General features: G+C 47.5%; 1 protein-coding gene across 5 annotated transcripts in view; it reads right to left on the bottom strand.

Annotated features, from left to right (window-relative positions):
* Positions 1–253: 253 nt before the first annotated feature.
* Positions 254–15910, bottom strand: part of RREB1 (ras responsive element binding protein 1) — a 163827-nt gene continuing 148170 nt past the window's right edge. For all 5 annotated transcript variants that reach the window (XM_029053745.2, XM_029053753.2, XM_029053749.2 and 2 more), the window contains 2 exons: positions 7304–8200; positions 254–4036 (listed from right to left, as the gene is read on the bottom strand). In XM_029053745.2, the coding sequence (XP_028909578.1) occupies positions 3513–4036; positions 7304–8200 (1421 nt within the window). In that variant the 3' untranslated portion in view covers positions 254–3512. The remainder of the gene's footprint in view (positions 4037–7303; positions 8201–15910) is intronic.

Raw genomic sequence — 15910 nt, 5'->3', positions numbered from 1 at the left:
GCCCACTCACCTGGACAAAGGAGAGTTTCTAAGGGCCAACGTGAGACAGGCAGCCCACATTTCCCTTTCCTTAGACTCCTTCCCAGTTGCCTTCAGCCTAGGAGCACCAGACATGCGACGGTGGGCAGGAGAGCCTAAGGGTCCACGGTCAGCAGCTGGACGGCAGCCCAGCGGTCGGGGACAGGCTCGGAGGGAAACAGCCACCCAGAGTACAATGAACCCACAAGGAGAGCCGTAGGCATCTGGGGACCTCTAATTTTTAAAAATAACATTTTATTGCTTAGATGGTTTGATACAGAACAGCTTTACTTTCATTCTGAATTGGGAAGTACTGTACAACTGAATAAAAAGAGGAATCAAAGTACCAAAACAAAACTTGTGATTTTCTGTTCATGTGGCATAAACCAGTCTTGTACGCAACTCGTAGCAGCAGTTTAAGTTCCCTTTAGAAAAAATATGAAGTCTAACACATTTATCGTTTCCTGTTTAATGCATGGGCTGAAATCACTAAGATTAACTTCCTTCTTCGAGAAAGAGGATAAAAGACAAACGGAGGGACAGAACGTACTACTGAAACATTTTTTGAAACTAGCGTTCGACTGTCACGAAGGCACCCCGAAAGCTATTAAAAACAGGCCTTAGGGTCGTTTCTGTAATTGCTTTCACAGTCAAGTTGTTTAATGTAGTGATTGAATTCTCAGCGTTAAGTCCATTACTTTAAAAAAAAAAAAAGAAATGAAACACTTGCACCTTAGACACAACCATTTCAGAAGATGCATTTCTTTGTAAAAGCCCTGAGAGAGGAAAAAAGAATCAAACAAAATGTAGATAGACAAATTAGCTGAACATGCAAACTAAGCCTAAGATTCACCCATAGTATAAACACATTATAAACTTCACAGTTTAATATTGGGGGGGAAGGGTAGGTGACCAACAAACAAACAATAAATTTCTCAGTCAAACTCAACTATTAAAAATGTCAATAAAATGTGGCAAGACCATATCATTACTAGGATACAGATAAGGCTAAATAAAGCTTTTTAAATCAATAGTGATTATTGCTAGCTGTTGTCCCGGCTGCACTGCTGGGAATTGATTACTCGCTACATCATACTGCAGCACAGAGTTTAGTAATGGCTTCTCCCCCACAATATTGCGCAGTTTAGTGTGGAGAGTTGCAAAAAAAAACCAAAAAACAAAACCAAACACAAAACAAAAAAAACCAAAAAAAAGGAAAAGGAACACACACCAATAATAATAATAATAATACTAATAATAATTAAGGGATATGTGAACTGGTTTATAATTAAGTAGACCACACCTGGTAAAATTATAAAAGGAATCAATGGTTCTCATCCGTTTATTTTTAATCTGGAATAAAACCTTTTGCTTTTAAACTTGTTCATCCATCCCCAATACCTTTTTTTTTTTTTTGGAATAAAAAAAAAACAAAAACAAAACCCCCCAAACAAAACCTTATATACCGCAACCTTTTTTTTTTCTTTTCATATGCAGGATATTACTTTCCTTTCATTTCTCTTCCTTTGAATCTTGGGCAGTTGAATTTCAGCCTCCAGGAAATTTGTGAGAAATCAGAGTAAAAAGGAAAAAAAAAAAATCTCTACCTACATATGCACGCACCTAGAGGGAGGGTTCAGGGCCATAAGCGTCCCTTTCCTCCCCGACCTCTTGAGAGAGAGAGAGAGAAAATAAAAAAAAATCGGACAAGAGGCTTCGGTCAGAAAGCAGAGAGGGGAAAAGGGCGGCGTGTAGGGGGAGGAGGGGAAGAAGTGGCATAAGAAGAGAATGGGGAGAGGGAGTTCAAGTGGTGGAAAGGCACAGGGCGTCCCTGGCAACACTATGGCTCTTAGGTCCTAGAGATCACGACTAAAGGACAAAAAAATGCTGAGCTGCCACAAGCCCAGTTACAGTAGGATACATTTTTCTTCACCTCTTGACGCTAGTGGTTACAGTGGGCTCCACTGTGGACCACGGGATGTTGGCTGAAAATCTTGCATCTCCGCTTCCGGAGGTTTGGACTACCGAGAGGCTACTGGAAATGCCCCGGCTCATCTTCCAGCACCCACCCAAAACCGCAGAAAGGTACGTCGGTTTCATTAGAGCTTGCATCTGAAGGTCGTCGGCAACCGTAGAGTTCCGCTGCCCGGCAAACACGTCCGGCGGGCTTGCTTTCTGACCAACTGGAAGACTGAAGCCCTCGCTCGCCAGTAACAGATTTCATCCCCGCCCCGTCTTCCGCGACCCCAACCTGCGGCACTTTCCTCGTGCTTCGGGAGGGCCCTCCCGCCCCCTGCTACGCCTCTCACCTCCACTAAGGGTGCGGGCACAGACACCCACACTGAGAATCCTTTCGTCCTCTCCCGTCCCCCTGCTCCGCCTAGACGTTCCTCTGCCCACTCGTGACGCCCGCCGGCCGGCCTCCGCCCAAGTCTCCAGGCACAGTGGAAGGGTTTCTTGAAGTACAGTAGAAGAGAGCTGCAGCGACAGCGTGCTGGTGAAAGCTGCAGTCAATCATTTACACAGAGATCCGAGCTGCGTGGGAGATCTCTGTGGACAAATATTGCCCATCGGTTTCTGCTGACCGCAGAGACTAGCGAACTGATTAATTAATTAATTAATAATAATAATAATAATACATATGTTGAAGCAAAAAAGAAAATCAAACATATATGACAGCTGTGCATAATTTCCATAGGCTAAGTTGCTAAAGAAACTCTTCTCTGTATGTTCAAGTCAGGAAAGAAAGTCTTTTTTAAAAATGAACAAGAACAAAATTTCTAACGCCAAAGAGCGGACACAAGTATGAGATTGAAACTAGTTATATCTTTCCTGGGTTTTGGCTCGAACCAATCCTGAATACCTTCCTCACCTACAGCTCTGAAAACCTGGAGCCAGGTTACCACCGCAAAGTAAAATGTAAAGAGAAGTCTGTTTGAGAAATAAGTGTCTCATCCACATTTCCTCTAAGTACTTTTATAAGAAACTCATAACGTTTTCTTCCAGTTATTGGCTGTGGGTATCCAATGGCATTGTCTTTCTGGTTCCAGCTCAGAGGACAAACAACAGAGACTATCACAGAGACGCAAGAACGAGCTCACACAACACCAGTACAAAAAAAAAAAAAGGAAAAAAAAAAGGAACATTAATGCTTAAATGAAAAAAGGTCCTCTCCAAATAATTCATTAAAATATTTGTGATTTTAAAATCATTTTTCTTCGGGGGGGGGGGGGGGAAGTCTGGGATACCGAAAGATCTAGTAAAGTAGTAAGGCACTCATATCAGTATACACTGTAGTCCCTTGCGTCATTATACTGAAAAGGCTATGGCACTAGATGCAGTCTGCCATGCTCTCATGCTTGGTTTCTTCCTGTCACTCCCCCCCCGAACAGCTGAAGGTCACTGAAGGTCATCGCGCTACAAATTCTAAACACTTTGCTCTGCTGGCTTTAGTCTGTGTCGGGGGGACGGAGGGCGGGGCTGAGTCCACCAAGTCATTCCATCCCCATTCGCTGAGACGCACTGTCTGCGGAGGCGAGGATGTGATTTGTGGGTGACTTTCTGCTCTGCCCTCCCAGCAGGTCCTGAACGAAACCTGACGGGCTCTTGCCCTCAGGGTTACCCTGAGACCCCTGCTCTTGAGCGCCCCCTCCAGGAGCTGGCTTCTGTGCATTCCTGCTCGGCTCAGCCAGGCCGACGCCAGCCGTTCGCCCTCCGGACCTCTCCTCCTTGCGAGCCGGATCCTTGACCGCGCCGGCCGAGCCCTCCCTCCGGCTCCGCGGGCCGGCCGAATGGCTGCCGGGCGCCGGGTTCGAGTCGCCCTCATTCTCCGAGATGGGATTCGTGCCGCTGTGGGCGGACTCGTTCTCACTGTCGTACTCGCCCCTCTCCTCCTTGTCGCTCTCCTTCTCTTGATGCCTGGTGTTTTTGACTTTCTGGTGGATGCGCTGATGACGGACCAGGCTGTGTTTCAGAGTGAAGGTCCGCTCACAGGTCTGACACTTGTAAGGCCTTTCCCCTGGACCGATCAAGAGAGAAGGAAAAGTCATTAATTTCCTACGGTGGGAATTCAAATGATAAAACTGATCTAGGAAAGAAGGCTCACACCTTTCTCTCCATTTGAGATGCACCGGGGTGCCACGGTGACCCTGCTGTGCGTATGTTTTTCTCCTTCCCTGGATGCTTAGCAACCAATCACCTCTGGGGGCCAGGTTTGAACCATTACCTTTGAACCTTCCCCCCAGGGCTCTGAGCAAAGCTGATGCGATAACTGAGGAATAGATGCCTTTCGATGGGATCGACTCCCCCCACCCCTCCCCAGTACAAAAAAAAATAAAAGGAAAAAAAAGGAACATTAATGCTTAAATGAAAAAAGGTCCTCTCCAAATAATTCATTAAAATATTTGTGATTTTAAAATCATTTTTTTTGGCGGGGGGGGGAGGGGGAAGTCACACAAAGTGTGGTGCACTGAGTAGTTCTGGACTCTGCCGGCTGCCAGTTTACAGGCCGGAGAGCCGAGCGTAGTTAAGAATCAGCTGATATTCAGGGTGAGCGACTCCCCCTCGCCTTCCCGGGAGTGGGTGGCCAGGGATGGGAACCTGTTTCAGCCTCGCTCCTTTTCCGACTGCTTGGATCCAGCCGGCTCTGTGGGCAACAGGCCCAACTTCCTGCTCGAAATGGAAACCATTGCCTCATCGGAGCATGGTCGGGGACTTGGGCTGGGGGCGTTGGAGGTGTCGAGGGAAGAAGAGCAGGCGGGAATCGTTTCCGTAGAGGAGGGCCCAGGCTGAGGATGGAAACAGCACATCTTCCCAAGTCACAAGCTCGTTTATACTCACCTCACCTCAGTGCCCGTTTATAAGGTCCCGTCCCGCTCCCCCACCCCCGCCAAGTGCTTAGAACATTACTTTGCACTCACTAGGCACTCAATAAATGAAGGCGACTGATTGATTGTCTCCAGAATTAGAGCAGCTGCACTGCCACCTTGCCAGAGGTAGCAATCTGTGAGCAGCTGAGGACACCACCTGCTCTGGAGTCCCAGAATATCTTCTATGAAGGAGGCCAAACTCCGTGCTCTTTCAAATCCCCTAATGCGTGACCGACATTGGAGCTTAGCCCACAGCACATGAACATCAAAGTGGGTAACAAGGGAAAAGCAAGGAGTGAAGCAGAGGGCCTAGAGCCAAGGTGAAATTCTAAGCCACTTTAGGAAAATCAACCAGATTAAATCAAATTGGGCATTTTGGCCTCGATGATGGTCCCAATTTTTCCCCCGACTACAAAACATCGAGAAGACCAAACTTGGTTATCTAGAGCTCTACTACGGTCTCCCAGATGGTGAGCCTCAAGGAGCACGTCTCTGTTCTTGGGTTTGCATAGATACATGTTGCTTAAAACCCTTTGACCGCTTACCGATGTGAAAAGACTAAGTTGGAGAAGGAAAGGTGACCCAATTCCTATAACATTACAATCACATCAGCGCGGAAACTTCCAGATTACCGAAGGAACAAGGCCTTTGGCACTCATGGAAGAACAGAAGTAGCAGAGCCTTCCTATTCCTCGAAGTGAGGACTCATCACTAGTCGACTTGTAAATATTACCACGTTTGTCACCCCACACAGGGCGCAGGCTCCTTGAGGGAAGGGAATGTGTCAGTTCTTTATTCCGTACTTCTCAAGTGCACCACATCAAGTGGGCTCTCTATAGAGGGCTGCTGCTGCTATTACTAGAAGCGGGGGTCATTTGGGTCACCATCCTGTTTCACCTGCTTTGGGCACGAGCGGGCCGGTGGAGATCCAGCCTCAGGTCTGTGGTGTGAGGCTCCTAGTAATAATTTCTTTGAAATCTGTTATATGCTTACTAGGTGCACTAAGAGCACTAGGAGCACTAAGGTAGATACGAGATCGTCAGGTCAGACACGATCTTCGTCCCACATGGAGCTCTCACAGTCTCGGTGGAGGAAGAACAGATATTGAATCCCCATTTTACAGATGGGGGAAATGGAGGCCCAGAGAACTTAAGTGTCTTGCCCAAAGTTATACAGCAGGCAAGTGGCAGAGTTGGGATTTGAACCCCGGTCCCCTGACTCCCAGGCCTGTGGCCTTTCCACTGGGCCACGCTGCTTCTCCGTAGCCCACGGCTTGCACAACTGACACCAGATCTCTAAAATCCCGGGGATGGCCGTGAGGACCCCCGGGCGGACTGCAGGGCTGTGGCGACGGGGGGAGGGGGGGGAATTTCGGGAATCCCTTGCCATTTAGAATGTCCTACTGGGTCCCTGGGGCAGACCTCTGTGATGGACAGGTGGGTTTAGCAAGCCTAAAGGCCATGGGTATCGTCTGGCACTCAGTCCTGAAGCTTCTCCAGCACGGTAACACACACGTAACCTCACTTCCCAACATCCGTAGGGGTCGGGACTCAAAGCAACTTTGTGCCAATTCCAAAATATGATAAACCTTATTATTTCCACGTGGTTGATGTGAAAAGAAAGCTCTCCTGTTAATATGCGATTGAATTATCTGGGTGTAAATGAGGGTGCCGACACAGCTGTTGACAGACTGCAAACCCTGAGAGGATCAGGTCTAAAACAGAGTCCCTGCAAATAAATACTCCAGCAGGATTATGTCTAGGTAAGGCTTCAAATCACATCATGAGAGCCCAAGTGGACAACAGTCCGATACCCAAATGGATATAGTAAACACGGTTGTGTCTATTTTACCCAGCTGCCCTTTTAACTCGTATTTCTGCTTTCTAGGGTTACACTTTTTTCCCCCTGTAAAACGATGTCCTGTTCCATGTGCCGCAAATGACTCCTTCCCTCAAGGAGAAAACGGCATTCCTTAGGACAAACGGGGCTCTAGCTGGAGCATTCCAAAACGGGACAACGATGGCAGCACCTCAGCCCCAGAGGAGTCACCGCCGGCTCTCCTTTGCCAAGGCTCAGGAGCAGAGCAGGCTTTTATGGGAAACAACTCCGCTGTGCTGTACGATGCCCCGCACAGAGTAAGCACTCAATAAATACCACTGCGGATGATGATGAACAAGCACTTTGGCTGTGATCCTGAAGTCAGCTAGAGCAAGCCGTAACTGGCCCGGGGCCCCCACGTGAGTAAAGTCGGGCAGAACGCCAGTGTGGCCTCTGGGAAAGGTACATAACCAGCAAGCTCGAAAGAGTTAAAATTCGAGGAATAAGGGACTCCTCCCTCCCTCCCTCCTATCCTTTTCCGAGGGGCTGGCAGAATTCCTGTTCCTCCCTCTCCATTTCAATCTCATTCTCTCTTTTACCTGTATGGGACCTCATGTGTCTTGTCAAGTCTTGCAGGGACCAGAATCGCTTGTTACACACAGTGCAGACCTTTTTCCTCTTGTCTGCCTTGCTGACGCTTTTCGTCCCGTTGGTCTTTGGTTTCTTGTCATCGTCACTCTTCTCCGAGGACTTCCTCTCTACCATGCTCTCCCCCTCTGAGACACTCTCGCTTTCCTCGTTCTCCTTTCCAGCCGGGGCCTCGCCCACCACTGGGGACTCCACCACTTTCAGATTGACGGGGCTCTCTTCCCGCTCGGGATCTAGGTCGCCAGAAAGGGTGTCTGAGGTCCCCTCGGGTCCACTCCTGCTCTCGTCCTCACTGGTCTTCTCAATCTTCCTGTCTTCATGGGTGTGAGCCTTCTTGTGGCGGCTCAGGGTCCCGGCAAACTTGAAGCTCTTTCCACAGATGTCACAGGCATGTTTCTTATCGGGTCGGGAAGAGACGCCACTGCCACCCGTGCTCTGATCACTCTCTGCCAGCTTGAAGTCCATTAGCTTGCTGGCAAAATTGAGGTCGAGGCTTTTATTGCTGAAGGAGTCATCCTCTAGACCTTCGGCATCCTCATCCTTCTCTTCCAAACCTTCCTCCTCCTCCTCGTCGTCCTCCTCCTCATCCTCGTCCTCCATTTCTTCTTCTTCTTCTTCCTCCTCTTCCTCTTCCTCCTTTTCACCCATAGCCTCTTCTTCAGGTGAATCAGCTTGATGCTTCTCCTGTCCATCAGCAGGGCGGTCTTCTTCTTCTTCTTCTTCTTCTTCTTCTTCTTGGCTGAGCACAGCAGCTGACTCTGGTTGCTGCTGCTGCTGCTCTCTCTCTCTGGAGGTCAGGTCCAATACCTCATTTCCCGTGGCTGGCATCTCTGGATCACACTGGCTATCTGTGTCGGCAAACAAAAAGAATAGAGTTTCAGTTGCATGCTCCCTAATCTGGGACTGGAACTGGGCAAGTCTTGCTATCAGCACTTACCCAGAGAGGTTCTCTCCCTCTTGGCCCACTTCCTAGAGCCAGTGAAATCCAGTAAAAAGAGGTGTGCTCTCAGGGGGGAGGGAAGGGCTGAAGGCAGAACACAGCCACTCTCAGGATCAGCCTCCGCTTTCAGATGGCTGTTACCTGAGCACAGCCTGAGCACTCAGACACTTAGCTGGCAGTTGCTTATGACTGCACGGAGGACGCCCAACTCCTACAGAAGGAAAACCAAGGCAGGAACGGGCGGATGAGCCCAGTGCAAAGTTAGGTTTCCTAAGCCAGGACAGTTTTGTACAATATAATAATAATGTTGGTATTTGTTAAGCGCTTACTATGTGCAGAGCACTGTTCTAAGCGCTGGGGTAGATACAAGGTAATCAGTTGTCCCACATGAGGCTCACAGTTTTAATCCCCATTTTACAGATGAGGTAACTGAGGCACAGAGAAGTGAAGTGACTTGCCCACAGCCACACAGCTGACAAGGGGAAGAGCCAGGATTTGAACCCATAACCTCTGACTCCCAAGCCCATGCTCTTTCCACTGAGCCACGTTGCTTCCATATATATATATATATATATATATAGCCAACCCTAGTACTAAGGTTGCCGTGAATGAGCTCGTCTCTAGACTGCGAGCTTGTTGTGGGCAGGGAATGTGTCTCTGTGTTGTCGTACTGTATTCTCCCAAGTGCTCAGTACAGTGCTTTGCACGCAGTAAGCCCTCGGGAAATTCGACCGAATGAATGACTTTTTTTTTTTTTTTTGCATCTAGCCTATAAGTCCCCTACAAAAACCTTAAAGATCAAAGATATCTGAAAAGAACATCCCCCAGATGAATCGAAGACATACATTTTGAACGTACATACGTAATAAAGACATACATACATCTCTGAGGTGAAGCCAGCTGCTTAACCTCAGAGATGAAAGCAGATCCAGGAACCCGAGAGAGCCGTTCACAGCCATGAATGTGGCATAATTTAGCACTGTGTGAGCTGCGCTGTTTTTCGGCTTGCATCAGTTTCTGCCACTTTCTGGGTAGCTGTTTTTCATGTGAAGTGAGCACTGAACATCCTTAGTAAAGCCAGCTTACCTGACAACTTTAAACGTACTTTTAATATGTACTACCGAGCGGACCTCTCGCTTTCCATGTTTAACATGTTTTATGACGTTAGTATTAGTAAGACAGCCAAAACCCTGCAGAACTTTTATATATAACACAGTGGGATTTGCTCTGTATTTCTAAAGGATATCACAGGATTTAGAAACTCCGGTGATAAGACGTAAATCAATTCTTCACTGCCCAACACGGAGTTGATGTGTGCGCTTCAAATTTCTAGATCTGTTACCCTTGCTCTCCTCCACAAGGATAAAGGCTTAAAGCACTGAATTCAATACTCCACATGCGGTAGGTACTCGGCAAGTGATTAAGTGAAAAAGCAGAGTGGCACAATGGAAAGAACCCAGGGATGGGATTCCGGGCACTAGAGAGCCAATCCCGGCTCCACTACTTGCCTGCTGTGTGATCCTAGGCAAATCACTTAATCTATGCCTCAGTTCCTTCATCCTTAGAATGGGGATTATATACCCTCTTGGACCACAAGCTCTGGATGGGACAGGGACTGTGTCCAACCTGCTCATTTGTATCTACCCCAGTGCTCTGCACAGCATTACTATTAGTATAGTATATCATAGTAATGATCAGAAGAGGTATTGCAGATTTTCTAAGTGATGTTTCCTGTCTGTAACTTCAGGCAATCGGAGAACATGAATATGAGCATCCCCCATTACTTTTTAGGGTTAGAGGTGTAGAGTAGGTTTAGTCCCCCAGAAAGCCTTTTCCAGCTATGACTCACAGGTTCCCTGTCTCTCTTCTGACACTTGATTCTGGCAGTGGCAGGATTCCAAGCCAGGGATTGTGACTTCACGTCCAAAGCAGTAAAAGAAGGGACTCAGATTTGACATTCAGTATTAGGAGTATCATCTCGGGCCCCCATTTTTCTCCCTATATTTTTCCACCTGCAAAATGCGTGGGTCACCAATGATGAAGGGAAATCTTAGGGAAATGAACGGGATGATTCCAGGCCCAAATAATCTTTAATCTCCTGGTGTTGCTTTTTTTTTTTTAAGGGTATCTGCTAAGTGCTTACTATGTGCCGGGCACTGTACTAAGCGCTGGGGTAGATACAAGCTAATCAAATTGGACACAGTCCATGTCCCACATGTGGTCTCGCAGTTTTAATCTCCATTTTACAGATGAGGTAGCTGAGGCACAGAGAAGTGAAGTAACTTGCCCAAGGTGACACAGCCGACAAGTGGCAGAGTTGGGATTAGAACCCAGGTCCTTCTAACTCCCAGGTCTGTGCTCTATCCACTAGGCCACGCTGCTTCTCATACTTTACACTTTTAAGTTCCAAACAGCCTACAACATAAGCGTTGGCCCACATGCTCGGGTGGTTTCTCATAGATCCTGGATATATGGGGGCAGTGTCCTTTTTTTAGGCAGGACATCAGATAGTGGGTCTAATGAAGACCAGGTAATCGGTCGAAAATAAATTGAAGTTGATCCTCATTCTTTTTTTGGCTCTTCATGGCAATTTACTCCTTAGGAGATTTTACACGTACTTTCTACAGGCAACGTGTGGATGTGAGTGGCATGGCAAATGTGGCATGATCTGTGATCTGAACAGAAGTTTTGCAGGCTTACTGATTCCTGATTTTGCAAGACTGTTGGAACTAAGAAATGGATGAAGAATATTTCCACGGAGAAGTTACGTGAACACGCAAGGTAATCATAATAACTGCGGTATTTGTTAAGCCCTCGATACGTGTCAGGCACTAGGATAGGCACCAGAACAGAGAAAATGTGTTCTGCAAGACCTCGTTTTGCAACGAGACGAAAAACGAGGCAAAAGCGCATCAACCTCTGCAAACAAAACAGTTATGTTTCAGTTAATCTTTCCACTAGGTGGGAGTGTTTTGATAAATTCTTACGTCTCACACGGGCCTAGGAGGGCAATTGTTAAATTGGGACGGTTTAATGAACGACCTCCTTCCCTCCAAATGGACGTTTAGTAGGTTTGAGAAACTAAAGTGATTTGTCCGAGAGTTATTCCTATGATCACACTGAATAACTCCATTAAATCTAGTCACTGACAGTCTGCAACCTAAATATTATAACTGGACTCCTCACTCTCAACTCTCCCCTTCATTCCACGTCATTACATTTTTCCAGCACATTTCTGGGATCCGCCTCTTCCTTTACATCCATCCCAAAGACCGCCCTGGATGGTCTAGGTGCTCTTCCTACCTCAAACTGACTACTGAATATCAGCCTCCTTACTGGCCCCTTGGCCTTCAGTCCCTATTTGACTCCGCTGCGCCCTCATTTACCTAAAATATCACATGAAGTTGCCACTCCTCAAAACCCGGCAATTCATTCAGTCACTCAATCGTATTTATTGAGCGCTTACTGCGTGCAGAGCACTGTAGTCAACGCTTGGGAGAGTACAACAGACTTGATAAGATACACTTCCCTGCCCAAACGAGCTTACGGTCTAGAGCGCAGCTCTTCGCACCACCGGAGTCCTCCTGAATCCACACCTCCTCCAACAGGAGAGCTCGCTGTGGGCAGGGATTGTCACTTATCGTCATACTGTACTTTCCTAGGCGCTTAGTACAGTACTCTGCACTCAGTAAAGTAAGCACTAAATAAATACGATTGAATGAATGAATTCCCAGGTCACATCTGCCAAAAGCCACACAAAGCATTTATGTTTATTTCAGCCATCCTTGGCACTTAGGCATATTTTTTGACTTCTATTAACTCATACGTATGTATCTCTTACCCTGCCATACTCTTATTATGTAGTTGGAACCATGTGTCCAACCTGAGTAACTTGCATCTACCCCAGTAAGCGCTTAACAAATACCATAAAGAAAGCATGGTTTCTTCCTCTTCCTCCACCTGCTTGTGAATGGCTTGTGTCTGCCCATCTTTCCCTTTTCACCGTCAGATCCAAGGGTGCAGAACCCATGTCTCTTATTCCACCGTACTCTTCAAAGCGCTCAGTACAGTGTTCTGAACTCAGAAGGGGCTCTATAAACACTGCTACTAATTATGGTATTTGTTTAATTGCTCACTCTGTGCCAGGCACTGTACTGAGCATTGGGGCGAATCCAAGCAAATCAGGTTGATCACAGTTCCTGTCCCCCACAGGGCTCCCAGGCTCAATCCCCATTTTACAGATGAGGTAACTGAGGCATCAAAGTGACTTGCCCAAGGTCACAGAGAAGACAAGTGGCGGAGCCGGGATTAGAACCCATGGCCTTCTGACTCCCAGGCCCGGGCTCTATCCATTATGCCATGCCGCTACTGTCCACTCCCAGGCCCTCAGGGATTGGCATCCCACTTTCTGCAGATAGAAAGTGCTCAATACAGACGACTGACTGAGTGATAAAGTCAGTGATGACTCTGAAACTTTGACAGAGGACCACACCATCTGCCTGCACAACGTACATGAATCGAAGCCAGTGTAACCTGAATATCCATCACTGGTATTGTGTGCGGAGCAACACAGGTCGTGTTGGGAGAGTACACGGCAACGGAGTTGGTGTGTTCCCTGCCAAGGAGGAGCTCAGAGGGGGAGACAGACATCAATAAAAGGAAACGAGTCATGGCTAGGTACACAAGTGCTGTGGGTGAAATATCAAGAGTTTAAAGGGTACGGCTCTCCTACGAATCGACGTCTTCTTGTGGCAGGAGAGTTTACTTACGCTGATGAAGCTTAGAGCTTTGTCATATAGGGTTACCCATAATGGAAAGGCCTCAGCGAAGCGTCAAAGTCGATTCACCCGTGCTGGGCAGCAGCGGCATAGGAAAGAGTCAAAGGCGGATGATCAAGTGATCAAAGACAACGGCAGAGACTCAAGTTTTTACTGGGGGGAAGAAGGCACCACTTCCGTACCTCTGCCAGGAAAACTCTACGGGTACACATACAAGAACAACTTGATGACAGAAGATGGGACGTTCTGAAGAGGGTGCGTCCGTGGAGTCGCTACGGGTCGGAACCGTCTCGATGGCACTTGAAGAAGAGAAAGGGTAGAGATCCAAGTGCATGAATACTCCAATAGGATTTTTAAAAGACAGATAGTTATGGTTTTATTTTAAGGTTTTACTGTAAGAACTCCCTTACATCTGTCAAACTAGCACAGTTTCCCCCCCCTTCAAGGCCCTATTGAGAGCTCAGCTCCTCCAGGAGGCCTTCCCAGACTGAGCACCCCCTCCTTTCCCTCTGCTCCTCCCTTCCCTATCACCCCGCCCCCCTCCCTCCCCGCCCCACGGCACTTATGTATATATGTACATATTTATTATTCTATTTATAGTATTAATGATGGAGATGTATCTCTAAGCCTATCTATTTATATTGATGCTATTGATGCCTGTCTACTTGTCTTGTTGGTTGTCTCCCCGTTTTTAGATTGCTAGCCCGTTGTTGGGTAGGGATTGTCTCTATTTGTTGCTGAACTGTACTTTCCAAGCACTTAGTACAGCGCTCTGCACACAGTAAGCACTCAATAAATACGACTGAACGAATGAATGAATGGTGAGGATGACAAAACTGCTCATACTAAATGTGGTATCTGTTAAGCACTTACTCTGTTCCAAGCACTGCGCTAAGCACTGGGGCAGACTCAATTCAATCAGATCAGACAGGGTCCCTGTCCCACATGGGGCTCACAGTCTAAGCAGTAGGTACTGAATCCCTCTTTTACAGACGAAGGTTAGTGCTGTCTAACGTGATGGAAATGTTAGAAGGAGGAGAGGATTTGGGGGTGTTGAGGGGAACAGAGGTCAGAGGGACCAAATGCCTTGGAAAATTACAATGGAGGAAGAAAGGAATGAATATCGAAGATGAGGAACAAAGATAGGACAATGAAGTGAGAGGAAACAAATCTTCCCTGAAGAAGTCGGAGATCTTGTGGTTGGATTCGTGAGCGAAAACAGAAGAAAAAGCAAGGAGTCAAACTGCTACAGAGTCTCCCCACCTCCCCTGTTTCCCGTCTCCTCCCCACCCTCCTTTATCCCCATCACTTTTTCCTCCTCCCCAAGCCTCTCACAGGCTCAACAGTTCCAGAAGAGACTAAGGGTTCAAGACCAGGCAGGCTAGGGCTGGGAGACTGGTCCACTCTGGCGTGTCCAAACCTAGACCCCTAAACCGCTTGCTCTGGGGCCTGGAGGGCCCAAGAGCCCAGATGAGTTCCACCCTGGGGCCAACTGGGGATCAAAATCGACTCAGTTCTTCCCCCTCCCCCAGGCAGTGGTGCGATTAGAGCTGGGCAGTCAGAATTTCCCAGAGTTCCGGCTCTGGTTAGCACATGGCAGGTAGCTTGTGCAATTTACTGAACAGATAAAAACACCTGGCTGGTATTGGAGCTAGGGGTCAGCCAGGATGCACCTCCATCCTTCCCAAAGCCCACCCTGGCCTAAAATTCAACACCAGGGCGCTTGATTGGAACTGGACGAAGAGAATCCTGGCTTGCTTTCTCTTCCACTTTGTTATTCGCCCACCCCGCAGCCCCACAACCCTTATGCACACATCCTCATCCTCGGCCGCATCCTCTTTTGGTAATTTATTTTACTGACCGCCTCCTCCATGAGACTGTAAGCGTCTCGAAGGCAAGGGTGGTGTTTACCAATTCCACCGTATTCTTCAAAACGCTCAGTAAGCCCGTCATTGGGCAGGGATTGTCTCTATCTGTTGCCGAATTGTACATTCCAAGCACTTAGTACAGTGCTGTGCACATAGTAAGCGCTCAATAACTACTACTGAATGAATGAATGAATGAGAGTTCAAAAAATACCACTGATTGACGTTGGACTTCTAAATGCATTCAGTTTCTTTTCCATACTCTGAACTCTAGACTGGTAAGCCCGTTGTGGGCAGGGACTGTCTCTCTTTATTGCTGAACTGTACTTTCCAAGCGCTTAGTACAGTGCTCTGCACACAGTAAGCCAAGTGTAAACTCGGGGCATTCAGAGCCAAACATTTGAACCACAATGAAGAGCAAGCCCGTGAGCGGATAAAGACTCGTGCCTGGCACTTGTAAAGTCAAAAGCAAAACCCTCGGAAGGGGAGGCCGGCTGCGATCGCTCAGGAGGACATCGGCCTACCAGCCACAGAATGACTAGTAGGCAACAGGTCTCTCGCACAAGGAAAAAACACGTTCAATATCTTCTAAGCAAAAGATTTCCTCAGGGACAAAACTTAAAACAGAAGAGCAGGAGGGAGATCATCAGGCAGGCACCTGGACTGGATGAAGGGAGAAAGGAAACATAAGGAAAATGCCCTCTCCCAAAACTTACTGACCTGAGAGTGGTGGAGTAACCTGTCTTGGCAAATGCCGAAAACAGACTACCCTCAGTCCAGTCCATGTTTCCCCACTCCTCAGCGCCTTGGTAAGCAACAAGCTGATGGCACCCAAAATGGCTACAAGAGAGATTGTCTATGAATCTTGATTTCCTTTGGTACTTTCATTCAATCGTATTTACTGTTTACTGTATGCAGAGCACTGTACTAAGCGCTTGGGAGAGTACAATACGACAACAAACAGAAACATTCCCT

This window comes from Ornithorhynchus anatinus, chromosome X3 (genome assembly GCF_004115215.2).
Source record: "Ornithorhynchus anatinus isolate Pmale09 chromosome X3, mOrnAna1.pri.v4, whole genome shotgun sequence".
Classification (NCBI taxonomy): domain Eukaryota; kingdom Metazoa; phylum Chordata; class Mammalia; order Monotremata; family Ornithorhynchidae; genus Ornithorhynchus; species Ornithorhynchus anatinus.
Note: the sequence above shows the minus strand (reverse complement) of the source record. Positions and strands in the feature narration are given on the sequence as shown.